General features: G+C 46.5%; 1 protein-coding gene across 1 annotated transcript in view; it reads right to left on the bottom strand.

Annotated features, from left to right (window-relative positions):
• Positions 1 to 2,673: 2,673 nt before the first annotated feature.
• LOC121328340 (protein kinase C delta type-like) overlaps positions 2,674 to 16,775 on the bottom strand; it is a 39,163-nt gene continuing 25,061 nt past the window's right edge. Inside the window, exons 8-19 of the mRNA XM_041272956.1 lie at positions 15,913 to 15,922; positions 15,183 to 15,312; positions 11,945 to 12,045; positions 11,300 to 11,402; positions 9,317 to 9,453; positions 8,678 to 8,851; positions 8,234 to 8,325; positions 6,500 to 6,562; positions 5,748 to 5,886; positions 5,429 to 5,617; positions 4,828 to 4,956; positions 2,674 to 4,109 (exon numbers count right to left, since the gene is read on the bottom strand). Of these exons, the coding sequence (XP_041128890.1) occupies positions 3,957 to 4,109; positions 4,828 to 4,956; positions 5,429 to 5,617; positions 5,748 to 5,886; positions 6,500 to 6,562; positions 8,234 to 8,325; positions 8,678 to 8,851; positions 9,317 to 9,453; positions 11,300 to 11,402; positions 11,945 to 12,045; positions 15,183 to 15,312; positions 15,913 to 15,922 (1,420 nt within the window). The 3' untranslated portion in view covers positions 2,674 to 3,956. The remainder of the gene's footprint in view (positions 4,110 to 4,827; positions 4,957 to 5,428; positions 5,618 to 5,747; positions 5,887 to 6,499; positions 6,563 to 8,233; positions 8,326 to 8,677; positions 8,852 to 9,316; positions 9,454 to 11,299; positions 11,403 to 11,944; positions 12,046 to 15,182; positions 15,313 to 15,912; positions 15,923 to 16,775) is intronic.

Genomic DNA, 16,775 nt, shown 5'->3' with positions numbered 1-16,775 from the left:
ATGTTATTGTTGAATATATGAGTGTTGTTTGAAATATATGCAACACTATTAGTTATGATTATATTGATTATATGTATTAATGTCTTATAATATATTCCCTCATGCCATTCTATTCTTCAAATTAGTTTTCCTTCTCTCTTTGATGGAGTGTGATTAACAGATATTATAGGGAACTTCGATCTTATGTTTTTCCCAATATAGAGTTTCTCTTCATGGATGATCTATTTGTTTTTTGTTTAAGTGTAAGATTGTAATGTCTGTCCTATGAGCTTCCTAACAGCACGAATTCAGCTGAACTGCGGACGACCTCCTATTTATTTCAGCTGCACAAAAACCAGCTAAAACCAGTTTTCTAGTTCTGCGCTCAGCTTTCCAATTTCCAGCGATAATCGAGGTTTTTTCCAATTTTTCTATGGCGAGAAGACACTCTAACCTTGACGCTGTTTGATAAGAGAACTCCGCTCTTCATGCCAACTATCCCTCTACTTTCTGGCACGACTTCAAGACAGGCTCACAGCAAGTTATAATGTTCTTACTTTCTTAAAACCCATCTTCTATTCTTTTTCTTAAAATTACTTTTTAAGATTCTTATTTTATTTTTCAAACAACATCCCTTTATGTTGCATCATCTTTTTTTTATGCGAACCTGTCTTGACGAGAAACAATTTCATGTATATTATGACAGGCAGTGTTAAGCACATGGTCTTACACGCACAAATAGTTTATAGTAAAAAGCAAGCATATCAAACCTTATTTCAACATTTAACAACATTTTCTTAGGCTAAAAAGGGTGCTGCAGAAGCATTCAATTCTGGGAATCAAGCCCATCTTGATAAGAAACTGCCTAAAAACTGGCCACTTGTATCAAACTATACCAGCTTCTACTGCATGATTTTATATAAAGAAAATACATAAGTTTCACAGTTAAGAATTAAAACAGCATTACGCGTTACTTTTGATTACACACACAATTTTCCAAACTAAAGATTATACAAACAATACAAAGGATTATAACACATATTATTGCATTAATACATTTCATTTTAAATAGGCACAAAGTCAAGGGTTTCAGCTCGCTCCCAGCAGGACTCCACTTCGGTCTCGGGTTCCACTCGGGCAGGCTCACTGAACACGATAATAGGCTCTTGAATCCATCGTCTCGCATCACAGGTGTGAGTCGCCATGGCCTTGACTTCGTACCTACAAGACACTTGTACGCGCTTAGCAGGGACACCTTCCTCACATTCTAATTTTCCCAGATGCGCCCATTTTACTAGGTGCCCCTTTCACAACTCATGCATTCAATCCTCTTAATATCTTTTTGGGTTTACATTTAAATGAGAGAAAGAAACACCTACAGAATCATTGCATTCAAACAAGATTCTACAGTGTTTAGCCAAATGACTGCATGCCGGACAAAGTCTGGGCCCAGTCACTGATGACTTGCTTTGGCACATATTACATGCACAGTTAACAAGAGGATTATGTTCTAATTTATGTGTCAGGGTTACTTCTGCACCATGTACAATAGTTCTGGATCTGTACACATGGTTACTATACACTTCTTTCTGCTCACATGGAGACACTTTAGAAGGGATGCCATTCATCCAGAATACAGTAGGGGGCCAAAACTCACTGTTTTTCATATCAGCAGGCACCTAACTTGTAGTTTGTTTATCATCATTAGTGGGCAAACTCAATACAACTGAATCTGAATCAGCTGATGAACCATGAGCCTTAGCTACTCAGATTCTCCATACAAAAGGATTCAATGTTTTACTGACCAGCCTAGCTGATTCAGCATTATTTGCAACAATTTGTTTATAGGACCAAAGGTATACTGAAGACTATAAGCCGTGTAAATCAACGGAGACATGCTGACCTCATGTTTCAGCGCCATGGGGAGCGGTGACGGACATTTCAAAATAAATAAATAAATCTCTGCCACGGACAGACAAAACAGCAGCTGTGTTCTCTGCCAGGGCCAAGTCGTCGAGCCCGGGTTTCAGGTACAGCCTATAAAAGCTGCATTTCTCAGTACAGTTTACAAGTAACTTGAACTCTACAACTGTTGAGCTGAAAACAATTTTAAAAAGGTTTAGTTAATCAGCAGTGCAATTTGAAGGTATAGAGAGTAATTGAGGGCTCAGCTGGAATGGAAGCTCCCAAGGACCGAGTTTGAGGTAATCAAACCAGTTCTGCACAGATAAAGGAAATGGCTCATCTTGATTTCAGCCCAGTGCTCAGAGAACAGCACTGCATTCAAGCAAACGGGCCTCCTGTACTGTCTCACTTCCATGGAAGATATACTGGATATTAATCAATTCTTTGAAAATAACGGAAGGAGTCACTGGGATTTGAACCCAGTCCTCCACACGGGAACAGCACAGCATGCTAGTGAACTAGCCCACTGTGCTATCTCACTTCATGGAAGAGCTTGCTTTATCATGGATTATAAGGTAAATAACCACGTCTTTGCGGGGGTCTGCCAGGGAGGAGTGTACAGTGGAGGTGTTGCTGCCTGAGAGAAGAATACAACTGTACTTCTGCCCGCAGAAATGTCTTTTAGAGATTCTTATCCTGTACAGGCCTCTTCTCTCAGGCAGCAACACCCCCCCCTTTGTTGGTTAATTGTAGTCTGGTTTATTTACAGAAAGAGGAACTCTCATGTGGTGTCTGTGATGTTGATTTTATTAGAGATTTAAAAAAAAAAAAAAGCATTTCCATAACACACCGATAACATGTCTGCTAGAGCAATAGAATATGTACAGCAGCTTTTCAAATTATTCTTTTACGAGAACTACATTCCAGTAACATCACACAGATTCCCACTAATCTGATCCAACAGAACGGAGGCTCCCAGCTGCAGTCCAGGTTTTTACTGCAGCAGATTCCAATTAAAATGACCCTGCCCTCCATGCCTCCACCCCCTTCCCCACCCCCTGGAGCCAGCCTGCCACCCTTGTGTGTGTGCGCAGTGTCTTTCAAACCTGGATTGCCGTCCTGCAAACAGAACAATGTTTATGTGCAGAGGAATGCAGCGCACGGTTTCAATAAACACTCAAGTGCTGGTTGTAACAGAGACCCAGACTGTTGGAGGCCTGGAGCCGGGAATCACTGCACACGACAGAGGAGAAATAAAATAACTATACTAATAATCCACAGACTACATACACACAAGAACATTACCCTGGCAACCCATTACATGCAGAAAATAAACAACAAGGCTAATTCTAACTATAGTAACAATCTCTTTGTGCTCGTCACCGTATGAGATTGAGGGTCGATTTGGGTAAATTACTATCACAATACAGTACATTATTCTTGATTATTATACCTATCTCTATATCATCCCTATCTCTATAATATCTATAGCAAGTTTACAGCAAATTGTCCTCCCCCACATACTGTTATATAACACTGTACATGCCACATCTGTTTGTATTTTATCAATCCAGCTACCTAGCTACCTACTTACCTACCTACCTATCTATCTATTGCTCCATCTTCCCGTCTTGCATTTGACTGAAATTGGAACCCATAGGTACAATCAGGGTTGAAGGATAAAAACATTTTCGGTTATCAATTATGGGCTACAGATGATCACGATCAATCCTGAAGATCTTCTTTTCATTTGTTAACTTTTTCAAATAAAACTGTACCTCTCTTTTCCCTTACAACAGAAGGGGGGCTGCACTGAAATAACGCCTGGCTAGCACTCTCACCTCCCAGCCCTATTTTATGGACAGTCTGGTTTTCTACAGGAAGAGAGAGGAACAGAACTTGTCGGTAGCAGCGGCACTGGTCAGTTTTATCTTCAGGTCCCAGTCAGAAACACGATTAATCACAGATCGTACCAATCGCTTTTGGGTCAGGTAATCGATCAAGGCCAAATCAGTTGTCAGTAACCGAAGGGCACCGTTGAACCCCAGGAGCGAGCGTGCCCGGCCTCGCTTCTACAAGAGCTTCTCCATCTTGGGGTTGATGAAAGAGAAACCGCTGAAGGCTGTCTGGTCCATGGAGTCGATGAGGTTCTTATCGGTGTGGGACAGCCTGGGCTTCTCGTTCAGGAACTCCTTGTCGAAGTTACTGCAGTCGCCGGGCGATTTCTGTCAAGGGAAGAGGAAAGCGTTTAGTGTTGGGCTGAACGGGATCTGAACGAAGGGGCTGATCTGATCATCCTGGACCCTGAAGACAGTCAGATCGCTCGTCATCTTGTGCCTGGTAAGCCACAGCTTGTTTTTTGCACCGCTGAGGGTTAAGGGTCAGGGGTCACGGTGGGGTGTTCTGGAATCTGGTTTTGTTTATTATTATTTTACCCCCGTTTCTCTCCCCAGTTTAGAGTGTCCAGTCATGTTCCCACAAAAGCCCAGGAGCACTGAAAGTCAGTAGGCATCCTCCGATCCCACCGCGGGACGGAAATAAGACTCCTGTTGCATAGCGGTTTCATCTATTCCAAGTTTTACTTCAATCTTGATTAGGCCCAGTGTATAGGTAGCAAGTTCACGTGTTTGTTATTAAACTCAAAGCAAAACCAGGAATGGATCAAACCGCTACACAATGGGAGTCTTTTTCCCATCCCTGCAGTGCCAAGCCAATCACCAAGAGTTCTATACAAGGTGTGGGCAATTTTTAAGTTCACCAGGCGTCTGGCCAGAATGCAGGCCTCACCCTGCACACCACGTGGTCGTGCCTTTACCAGGGGAGACTCTCAGGGACCCTCAGGAGTTATTATTATTATAAGCAGCTTTCTTCAGAGTGGAGCAAAAATCTCAACTTCTACTTTTTAGTTTGTCCCGACAGGTAATTTATGGGTTTGGTTCGTACCACTTTGGGCTTGAATGGGGGCTCCACCTCTCTCTTCTCCAGGGCAATCCAGTTGATGGTTTTAAAGAAGGGGTGTGTTTTGATGTTTCCTACAATGCCAAGCCTCCTTGTTGGTTCCCTCTCGAACAGCTGCAGAAATAAAACTGAGCGAGTTAACACAAGGAAACACACAGCAGGGCGCTCTCCGATGAGAATCAGCAGCTGTCAGGCTCCTCTGCAGCTCTGCACACAGCCACTCACATTCCAGCTCGCTGCTCTGTTAGCTGATGAAGGGAAGCACACTGAGGGACAGGCTTGTGACAATGCCACTGCGAATTTATCCAAGTTCATTTACCGGCTTCGTTTTGAAATCTTATACTTGTGGTTTTGTTCTCGTTCGTTTCACAGCATTACAGGTTTGTCAGGTTAGTGACTTTCTGTGGGTTTTAAAAAGGACAATGAACTCGTTCCAGCATGAAGTGGTGACTGCATTTCAGTTGCTGTTTCCAAGTAAGGGGAAGGGAAAAATATGGGGAGAGATGGAGACGGAGAAAGAAAGAAAAAGGGGGCGAGAGAGAGGCACAGAGATGGAGGGGGAGAGGGTGCTAGAGAGCGGGCACACCTTCTCCAGGATGTCCTTGGTCTCCTTGGTGATCCAGCGAGGGTAGTGCGGAGTGTCCATGCGGATCGACTCAAACAGCTCGTCCTCATCATCACCGTGGAAGGGAGACTGGCCAATCAGCATCTCGTACAGCAGCACGCCGAATGACCACCAGTCCACAGAGAACGAGTACTTCTGTCCCAGCAGGATCTGAGAGAGAGAGGAGGGGTTAACACACAGGGCGCAATGTATTGCCCCTGACCTTGGGTGCAATGTACTCCACTCCCCCACCCCCTACCTCGGGTGCAATGCACTCCCAGCCCCAGCCCCAGCACCCTACCTCAGGTGCAATGTAATCAGGCGTCCCGCAGAACGTGGTCGCCCTGTTCTCTCCGAACACGTTCTCCTTGCACATTCCAAAGTCTGCGATTTTGACGTGTCCGTCTTTATCCAGCATCACGTTGTCCAGCTTCAGATCCCTGTGGCATTGAAGAGGATCAGAACACGCAATCAATCAGTAAATTAATCCCCTTCTGGGCGACAACAGAACTACAACAGCGATGGAAATAAGACTTGTGTTGCACAGCGGTTTGATCCATTACTGGTTTCTCTGTGAGTTTATTAAGATTTCCATTACATGAGAGCAGATGTTAAAACTTTATTCTGATTTGAACTCTGCTCTCGCCAAGATAAGCACCAACTAAGACGTAGCTTTACAGTAAACTCATGATCCATCTGCATCTCCTTCCATCTGATGTAAATATCCTTCTGCCTGGTGTTGATGGCTGAAGTGTAAGGCTGGCTCCAGGGATCAGCTTAGTTTGCCTCCCCAGCGCATCAGCACACACAACGGCTGCGATGCTGGCTCTGGGGATCAACCACAGTGCGGTCTCCCCAGCGCGTCAGTGTGACAACCGTCTGGATTGAGCGAAGTAGGGCACCTTCCATCCTCTGTTTCTCACACAGCTTATACAGGTCCAGTTGTAGCACATGCTAAGACTAGGAGATTTAAATTGGATTGAATTCTCACATACTCTTTTTCACTCTTCTGCGTTTACAAAAAAGCAGCAGAATTCAAGCTACAAAACTTACCTGTAGATAATTCCTTTGGCATGCAAAAACTGCAACCCGCAAACTATTTCAGATCCATAAAACCTAACCAAAAAAAAAAAAAAAAGAAAAACAATGTAAGATTACCTGTCTCAACACCCTCCTCACCTGAATTATTAAAGTCAAATCGTTTTCCTCTAAACTGATCAGAAGCTTTTGTATCCCTGAAATGAGTCTCCTATTAATGACATAATTAGCCTTCTAATATTAATTGTCATCGCAGCTTGTTACAAAATTAACGGAGCCTTTTAAAAAGTTTGCAGCCTCCAGACGGGGCAGGCGGGATGAATATTTGACGTTGGGATATGCGAGCGGAACGCCTTTTTGTAAAAACCTGCAGTGTAATTTCACGGGGTATGAAAAGCCCTGGAAGGACAAGCATTCGTACCGGAGGTCTGGTTTCAGAGCTGCTCTCTGCATAAAAGACTCCGGACTCTGAGAGAGGAGACCAGACACCACTTGGCAGGCTACAGTGTCGGGAAGTCAGTCAGTTGATAAAGATTTCAGCGCCCGTCTGTTAATATTTCAGCAGGGGAAAGTGAGCCGGACCAGCCCAGCGCTTTTGCTTTCATGAGACTGTTAACACTGCGCACAGGATGAAGCACTAACAGGTCGCATTGTTCACTGCTCAGAGCTCCACTCCTCAGTGTGAGGACCTGATCACTTTAGCCTAAATCAAAGAGGGTGTGTGGAGAGTGTCTTTAAAATCCTGATCAACAGAGAGCTCACTGCTCCCCTTTAGAACCCCAACCCCAAACCGTCCTGGAGACAGGGCCTAACAGGGTGACAGCATTCTCAGGACAGCAGCTCAACAAAAATATCTTTACAGTATTATTAATCGTCCCTCAAGAATGAAGTCCTGGCAATTGAACATTGTCCCTGTATAACAACGACCAGTCCTTAAAAGGCTCTGCAGTGTACTGCAGAAAGAATACACTGCATTGCTGGGACAAGGCCAGGATTAGAACAGCATTCGGAATGTTTTCACAGAGAAGGGTTTTAGGGAACTTTATACAAAGAAAAAAACGTTTCTCACTGCGTTTACTTTGCCTGCTAATCCCTAGGCAATGCCAACAACTAAACACCCAAACCACAAAGTTTCTTGCAATCTTATCAAACCCCACCCACGTCCTCACTCTCAGATACTTGCTTGAGCGCCAGGCACTGCAGTGCCCGTGGACTGAGCTACAGAAAGCAATCCCGGTGCTTTGAGGACGTTGTGTTTGTTGCGCTGACGGCGAGGATTTCACGTTTTTGCCCTGCCCACCTTTGGGTATTTTTAATTCAAACTTTAAGCTGATCATTATAACGAAGTGTTCCACAGTATTTCTGCTCTGTAACTTAGCAGCTTTTCTCTGTAACTTAGCAGGTTGCTTTAGCTCAGCATGGTTTCCCATGCCATACCTCTCTCAAAGGTAAAATACGCTGGTACCATACCTCTCTGTGCTTTACAGTGCTTCCCTGTGCTTTACCATACCTCTCTGTGCTTTACCAGACCTCTCTGTGCTTTACAGTGCTTCCCTGTGCTTTACCATGCTTAGCTGTGCTTTACCATGCTTCCCCATGCTTTACCAGACCTCTCTGTGCTCTACAATGCTTGTCTCTGCTTCCCTGTGCTTGATTACACTTTGCTGTGCGTTTGCTCTGGGGAGGGTTTGACAAGGGCGCCTCCCGGTCCCTCTAAGCAGGTGTGCAGTGATGGAGGGACACACTCACGTGGCTCTGTAGAGGTCGAAGCGTCCTTTCTCCTGTATGTGGAACATCAGGTCTCCTCCATTCAAATACTCCATCACAAAGAAGAGGTGCTCCTGTGTGCACAGAGGAGAGGATGAGACAGCTGGAACTGCACCCACTGGCACAGCGGAAGGCAGCTTTACACTTAAAAGGCAGTGTGTAGAAGGTCTCTTTACTGTAAATACTTCATATATCTGTATTTGTCTTTTTGTTGAAAAAATTGAATACGCTGAGATATTTTTTCAGTAAACTTTGCCCAGTTCGAGCAGTAAGAAAATGCACTAATAATTATAGCAATAATTAATATGAATACAATACAGTGCTTGGAAACCCTACTAATCCTGACTCTGCCTGCTCATGAAGTATAATATATAAAGCAGAGCCGGCAAGTGTCGAGCCGCTGTCCCCCGGCTGCAGTCCGCTCACCTTGGTCTGGAAGGTAGAGTAGAGGTGTGTGAGGAAGGGGTTATCCCAGGCCAGCGCGAGGACCCTCTTCTCCACCATGGTGCACTCCACATCGTCGTCCAGCAGCACCACGTCCTTCTTAAGCGCTTTGATCGCGAAGAACTCACCCTTGCCCTTGAGCTCCGCCAGCATTACCTGGGGAGGAGAGGGGATTGAAACCGATCCAATCGAACAGAGCGCAGAATACCTGCAACACGCGTGTTTAATAACCCTGATAACACAAGACACAGAGAACAGGGCAACAGATAAGGATTGGAAATAATAGCATCTATGAGATGTGTTGTGTTATAATACTGCGACACTGTGATCTTGCCTTGTGGCTAGCAAGGGATACCCTCTTTTGAGCCTCTGACAGCGGCCACGGGGTATCCAAGGTTGGGTGACGGGACCCGTCGACACAGCTGCAAAGGAGGTGGAGGAGGAGGAGGAGGAAAGAAACTGCAGGACGTTTTTGAAAAGGTAGGCTCGGAATAGAAACTATCCGACGAGTGATAGGATAGACAGGCGCTGTGGCCTCGCCCCTGGCATCCCAGCTGGCCTCCTCCTGTCAGTGCAGACCCCCCCCCCCGGGCTCCGCGAGGTGGAAGTGCGCTGGGTTACCTTTCCGAAGCTGCCTTTGCCGAGCACCTTGTGCATCACAAAGTTGTCTATGTTGATCTTGCGCAGGCGGGACGAGATTGTGGCTGGAATCCTGGGAGAGGTCCCCTCCCACAGCTTGTCATACTGGGATCCATCTGCTGGGTGGAAGCAGGGGGTGCGGTAAGTAACTGAGCTGCTCAGAGAAAGAATGTTTCACTCGCATCACTGATGAAACCTGCTATGCAGCTCTGAGCTGCTCATGGGGGTGGGACTGAGCCTGCTGTTGAGTGTGTTATTTCAGTGAGCCGCTGTCGAGTGTTATTTCAGTGAGCTGCTGTTGTGTGTTATTTCAGTGAGCCGCTGTTGAGGGTTATTTCAGTGAGCTGCTGTTGAGTGTTATTTCAGTGAGCTGCTGTTGAGTGTTATTTCAGTGAGCCGCTGTTGAGTGTTATTTCAGTGAGCCGCTGTTGAGGGTTATTTCAGTGAGCTGCTGTTGAGTGGGTTATTTCAGTGAGCCGCTGTTGAGTGTGTTATTTCAGTGAGCCGCTGTTGAGTGGGTTATTTCAGTGAGCCGCTGTTGAGGGTTATTTCAGTGAGCCGCTGTTGAGGGTTATTTCAGTGAGCCGCTGTTGAGTGTTATTTCAGTGAGCCGCTGTCGAGTGTTATTTCAGTGAGCCGCTGTCGAGTGTTATTTCAGTGAGCCGCTGTCGAGTGTTATTTCAGTGAGCCGCTGTCGAGTGTTATTTCAGTGAGCCGCTGTTGAGGGTTATTTCAGTGAGCCGCTGTTGAGTGTTATTTCAGTGAGCCGCTGTTGAGTGTTATTTCAGTGAGCCGCTGTTGAGTGTTATTTCAGTGAGCCGCTGTTGAGTGTTATTTCAGTGAGCCGCTGTTGAGTGTTATTTCAGTGAGCCGCTGTTGAGGGTTATTTCAGTGAGCCGCTGTTGAGTGTGTTATTTCAGTGAGCCGCTGTTGAGTGTTATTTCAGTGAGCCGCTGTTGAGTGTTATTTCAGTGAGCCGCTGTCGAGTGTTATTTCAGTGAGCCGCTGTTGAGTGTTATTTCAGTGAGCCGCTGTCGAGTGTTATTTCAGTGAGCCGCTGTCGAGTGTTATTTCAGTGAGCCGCTGTTGAGTGTTATTTCAGTGAGCCGCTGTTGAGTGTTATTTCAGTGAGCCGCTGTTGAGTGTTATTTCAGTGAGCCGCTGTTGAGTGTTATTTCAGTGAGCCGCTGTTGAGTGTTATTTCAGTGAGCCGCTGTTGAGGGTTATTTCAGTGAGCCGCTGTTGAGTGTTATTTCAGTGAGCCGCTGTTGAGTGTGTTATTTCAGTGAGCTGCTGTTGAGTGTTATTTCAGTGAGCCGCTGTTGAGTGTTATTTCAGTGAGCTGCTGTTGAGTGTGTTATTTCAGTGAGCCGCTGTTGAGTGTTATTTCAGTGAGCTGCTGTTGAGGGTTATTTCAGTGAGCTGCTCACGTACTTAACAGCGTCTCAGACACACAGTGGAGGATGTCTATTCTAGTGCAGGACAGCCCTGAGGTGCGCTTTCATAACTGAATATCAGACACCTGGAAATGCAAAAGCAAGATGCAAAAATAAATACATACATACATAAATAAATAAGTAGAACTGTGTCGACTCTTGCGTTTGAAATACCACTGATGTGATTGCGTTGCTTGTCTTGTTTAGATTCACACGGCTTGTCGTTTTCTGTCTCCTCACATCCTGGAGACGTTGTAAAGTGTCTTTGTAAACGCAGCAGGTACACCAGGATCTTTCACTTCATGCTTTTATTCTGTATTACTGGTTTTGATGGTTTTTGTCCTGTCTGAATGATTTGCCGTTGATTTTGTAACGTAGAATGGTTTAATAAACACATTTGAAATGAACACACAGTGAATCTGACACAGCAGGTTCAGGTGGCTGTGCGTTTTCAGAGCCGTATCAAAGCTGCTGCCTTAGCTTGCAAACAACATGCTTACATCTAACAACGATACAAAGAATTCCTTACCATTGGTGTCCAGGCCAGGGACGGAGGGGCCCTGGAGAAAGTCTTGATAGATGCCTATACCCGAAGGATCAGCTAGATTGGGATCTGATTTCCTGGTAGATTTCTGCAGTGTAAAGTAAAGTGTGATGAGCAAGCAGCTCAAACGTGAGGGAACGTTTTAAATGAATAAGCAGCTCCAGTGCTGAACAGACAGCATTTGAATGATTGAAGAGATTGTTAAAGAAAAGACTTAGAGATCTTACCCCGATAACGATATGTTTCTACAACAAAGAGAGGGGAAAAAAGGATTTGTAAGAAAAATCATGCACATGCAAATGGATAATGACTCATTGGGTTATAAAGCAATGTTTGATTATATGAAGGTACAAAGGAATAAAAACATAGATGGTAAGGTTAAATAAAACATGGCCAGTAGCATGATATCTGTTAATAAGTTTCTTTTCGTACGTACAGATATATAAAAAAGCACAAAAACACAAAGATTAAGAGCTCAGAGCGGTACTGGCTTTTAGTTCCTCTACAGATACATCAGATTATGTCAGCTGCCGTTGCTGGCACAGCGTTGCCTAGGTCCAGCGCTCACTAAACACAGTGATCAGCACTGGACCCTGTGCTTCAGGCACTGCTGTCAGATTGGAGACTTACCTGGCTGACTTGAGACAGAGCTTCTGCCAACATTTTCTGGTTGATTCCACACAGATTGGCCACTTTGGTCTGGCACTTGTGGTGCACGTTCATGGCACAATCTATGAGAGGAAGCGTTGGATTAGTGTTGCACCCCAATACAGCTCGATTTCTAACACAAAGTGACTTATTACAGGCACCGTTGGAACGTTTACTTAATTATTTAAAAAAGGGGGCTACATTCTCAAAGCTATTTAATCCAAATTGTCAATTTCAATGCTAAAACCAAACAGAAAAATACAGCAAGACTACTTAACAGCCCCCTAAGTGAAACATGGAATGGGTGAAAGCCCTGTGCGATAGGAGTCTTATTCCCGTCCCTGGGATGGGTGAAAGCCCTGTGCGATAGGAGTCTTATTCCCGTCCCTGGAATGGGTGAAAGCCCTGTGCGATAGGAGTCTTATTCCCGTCCCTGGGATGGGTGAAAGCCCTGTGCGATAGGAGTCTTATTCCCGTCCCTGGGATGGGTGAAAGCCCTGTGCGATAGGAGTCTTATTCCCGTCCCTGGGATGGGTGAAAGCCCTGTGCGATAGGAGTCTTATTCCCGTCCCTGGGATGGGTGAAAGCCCTGTGCGATAGGAGTCTTATTCCCGTCCCTGGGATGGGTGAAAGCCCTGTGCGATAGGAGTCTTATTCCCGTCCCTGGGATGGGTGAAAGCCCTGTGCGATAGGAGTCTTATTCCCGTCCCTGGGATGGGTGAAAGCCCTGTGCGATAGGAGTCTTATTCCCGTCCCTGGGATGGGTGAAAGCCCTGTGCGATAGGAGTCTTATTCCCGTCCCTGGGATGGGTGAAAGCCCTGTGCGATAGGAGTCTTATTCCCGTCCCTGGGATGGGTGAAAGCCCTGTGCGATAGGAGTCTTATTCCCGTCCCTGGGATGGGTGAAAGCCCTGTGCGATAGGAGTCTTATTCCCGTCCCTGGGATGGGTGAAAGCCCTGTGCGATAGGAGTCTTATTCCCGTCCCTGGGATGGGTGAAAGCCCTGTGCGATAGGAGTCTTATTCCCGTCCCTGGGATGGGTGAAAGCCCTGTGCGATAGGAGTCTTATTCCCGTCCCTGGAATGGGTGAAAGCCCTGTGCGATAGGAGTCTTATTCCCGTCCCTGGAATGGGTGAAAGCCCTGTGCGATAGGAGTCTTATTCCCGTCCCTGGAATGGGTGAAAGCCCTGTGCGATAGGAGTCTTATTCCCGTCCCTGGAATGGGTGAAAGCCCTGTGCAACAGGAATCATATTCCCATCGCTGGGGATGCACAAAGAAATGTAGCTGGTGAGAAAACAGCTTTGAGAATCTAGCCCTCAGTTGGAAAGACAAATAGTGTAGCTAGTTAAAATAAATAATGACATCAAGCAATTAGTACAGCACTGCACACCATTGAGGAAGCCATTTCGAACCCTCTCGGGGTGGAAGAACAATTTTTTTGTCGTGCAGTGCTTCATCCTCACTTACAACTAGTCCTTGCCAAGCATTCCTGGAGCTAATCAAAAGGTGCTGAGATCAGTCTCAATAATAGAAATACCACCGAGCCCAGCCGACTGCAAGGAACACAGCCAGCCTCTATGAACCCAGCCTCTGGAGCCTGTAATCTCCACTGTCACATGTATGCAAAGCATCCTTCTGAGAAATGAAACCTCAACAGAGCCAGCAGCTCTGGGCTGGAGCACTCTGCTGAGGGGCTGTGCTGAGACACAGAGCGGCCACGACAAGCTCATTCTGCTGAAGGGCTGTGCCGAGACACAGAGCGGCCACGACAAGCTCATTCTGCTGAAGGGCTGTGCTGAGACAGAGTGACCACGACAAGCTCATTCTGCCGAGGGACTGTGCTGAAACACACCATGACAAGCTCATTCTGCCGAGGGGCTGTGCTGAGACACACCACGACAAGCTCATTCTGCCGAGGGGCTGTGCTGAAACACACCACGACAAACTCATTCTGCCGAGGGGCTGTGCTGAAACATACCGACAAGCTCATTCTGCCGAGGGGCTGTGCTGAAACACACCATGACAAGCTCATTCTGCTGAAGGGCTGTGCTGAGACAGAGTGACCACGACAAGCTCATTCTGCCGAGGGACTGTGCTGAAACACACCACGACAAGCTCATTCTGCCGAGGGGCTGTGCTGAAACACACCACGACAAACTCATTCTGCTGAGGGGCTGTGCTGAAACACACCACGACAAGCTCATTCTGCCGAGGGGCTGTGCTGAAACACACCACGACAAGCTCATTCTGCCGAGGGGCTGTGCTGAAACACACCGACAAGCTCATTCTGCCGAGGGGCTGTGCTGAGACACACCACGACAAGCTCATTCTGCCGAGGGGCTGTGCTGAGACACACCACGACAAGCTCATTCTGCCGAGGGGCTGTGCTGAGACACACCACGACAAGCTCATTCTGCCGAGGGGCTGTGCTGAAACACACCACGACAAGCTCATTCTGCCGAGGGGCTGTGCTGAAACACACCACGACAAGCTCATTCTGCCGAGGGGCTGTGCTGAAACACACCACGACAAGCTCATTCTGCCGAGGGGCTGTGCTGAGACACACCACGACAAGCTCATTCTGCCGAGGGGCTGTGCTGCATAAACTGCATTAAAGATGGTTAAAGTTTTTTTTGAGGGGTTAAAGTTATTAACTGTAGTTGTGCCATCAATGATGTAACAAAACAATTCTATTATGATATTTAAAATGTATTAGAGAATGTATTCTAGACAGACCTCACTCATCAAGACGGCCTCAAGTAACATCAATTCAAACCCTCAGGATGCAATGCACAAAATAACTGTCGAGCCAACAGCATTCGTGAGTAGATTCATGAATAGATGTTATTTTAACACATCAAAACTGGGAAAACATCTCCAAACAGATTACGATATGAACAGTGTACGAACGCCGTCCGCGTTCCCCAAAGAGGGGGGGCTCAACTGGAGAACAATCCAAACCTCCTCCCAGTGAAAGAAAACAAGAAATATCAAGTCTAGCAGCAAGCAGCTCATTACCAGGAGCAGGCAGATTAACAGCCAGACCGGAGCCACTCGCTTACTACTGAAAACATCCAAACACTTTAGAAGAGAAACGCGACGGCACGGTACCCCTCGAAACGTGTTTCATAATCTAAAATCCCTTCTGTATTACTGTATTCTTAAAAGAAGCAGCAGCACACTAACGATAGCAAGACCCGGAAAGGGTTGCTGACCTACCTTCGCATTTTATCCCTTGCTTCACCAGTCCCCACAGCAGGCTGCCGCAGTGATCACAGAAAGTGGGGCTGATGTAGTTGTGTATCTTGAACCTGTGCGGCATGTCGATCTTGAAGCGCTCTTTCTGGAACTGGAAACACAAACACAGCTGCTTTAGCAGTGAATTAGGAGGAAGCTGCTTATCACTCTTCTGATATATCTATATGTAAAAACCTGCAGACAGAAAGCGTCTGTGCTTCAGAGGGCTTGGTGGCGCAGCGGGTTGAAGGGCATGGCTTTCGCCGCTGGAGGCCTGGGCTCCAATGTGGCTTCTCGGGTCTTGAGTTTGGTGGTCTCACACGAGCCCCTCACCGGACAGTAGTATAATCCACATGATAAAGGATAAATGGGTAGCGAGACTGAACTGCTTCTTCACTTCTTACCATCGTAGAGAAAGGGTGATCCCTCCAGTCCAGGGCAGGCTCGAGGCATGGAGACTGAGCTACTCCCTCAACAAGAGAAAGGGTGATCCCTCCAGTCCAGGGCAGGCTCGAGGCATGTAACTGTAGTGCTACTTTACCGAGAAGTCTGCAGACCTTTGTAAATGCTGTATAATAAAGCCCTCGGTCTCTCCACAGTGTCTCTGCTAGCAGACCCTTGTAAATGCTGTATAATAAAGCCCTCGGTCTCTCCACAGTGTCTCTGCTAGCAGACCCTTGTAAATGCTGTATAATAAAGCCCTCAGTCTCACCACAGTGTCTCTGCTAGCAGACCCTTGTAAATGCTGTATAATAAAGCCCTCGGTCTCTCCACAGTGTCTCTGCTAGCAGACCCTTGTAAATGCTGTATAATAAAGCCCTCGGTCTCTCCACAGTGTCTCTGCTAGCAGACCCTTGTAAATGCTGTATAATAAAGCCCTCGGTCTCTCCACAGTGTCTCTGCTAGCAGACCCTTGTAAATGCTGTATAATAAAGCCCTCGGTCTCTCCACAGTGTCTCTGCTAGCAGACCCTTGTAAATGCTGTATAATAAAGCCCTCGGTCTCTCCACAGTGTCTCTGCTAGCAGACCCTTGTAAATGCTGTATAATAAAGCCCTCGGTCTCTCCACAGTGTCTCTGCTAGCAGACCCTTGTAAATGCTGTATAATAAAGCCCTCGGTCTCTCCACAGTGTCTCTGCTAGCAGACCCTTGTAAATGCTGTATAATAAAGCCCTCGGTCTCTCCACAGTGTCTCTGCTAGCAGACCCTTGTAAATGCTGTATAATAAAGCCCTCGGTCTCTCCACAGTGTCTCTGCTAGCAGACCCTTGTAAATGCTGTATAATAAAGCCCTCGGTCTCTCCACAGTGTCTCTGCTAGCAGACCCTTGTAAATGCTGTATAATAAAGCCCTCGGTCTCTCCACAGTGTCTCTGCTAGCAGACCCTTGTAAATGCTGTATAATAAAGCCCTCGGTCTCTCCACAGTGTCTCTGCTAGCAGACCCTTGTAAATGCTGTATAATAAAGCCCTCGGTCTCTCCACAGTGTCTCTGCTAGCAGACCCTTGTAAATGCTGTATAATAAAGCCCTCGGTCTCTCCACAGTGTCTCTGCTAGCAGACCCTTGTAAATGCTGT

This window comes from Polyodon spathula, chromosome 16 (assembly GCF_017654505.1).
Source record: "Polyodon spathula isolate WHYD16114869_AA chromosome 16, ASM1765450v1, whole genome shotgun sequence".
Lineage (NCBI taxonomy): Eukaryota > Metazoa > Chordata > Actinopteri > Acipenseriformes > Polyodontidae > Polyodon > Polyodon spathula.
The sequence above is the reverse complement of the archived record's forward strand: the minus strand, read 5'-3'. Positions and strand labels throughout refer to the sequence as shown.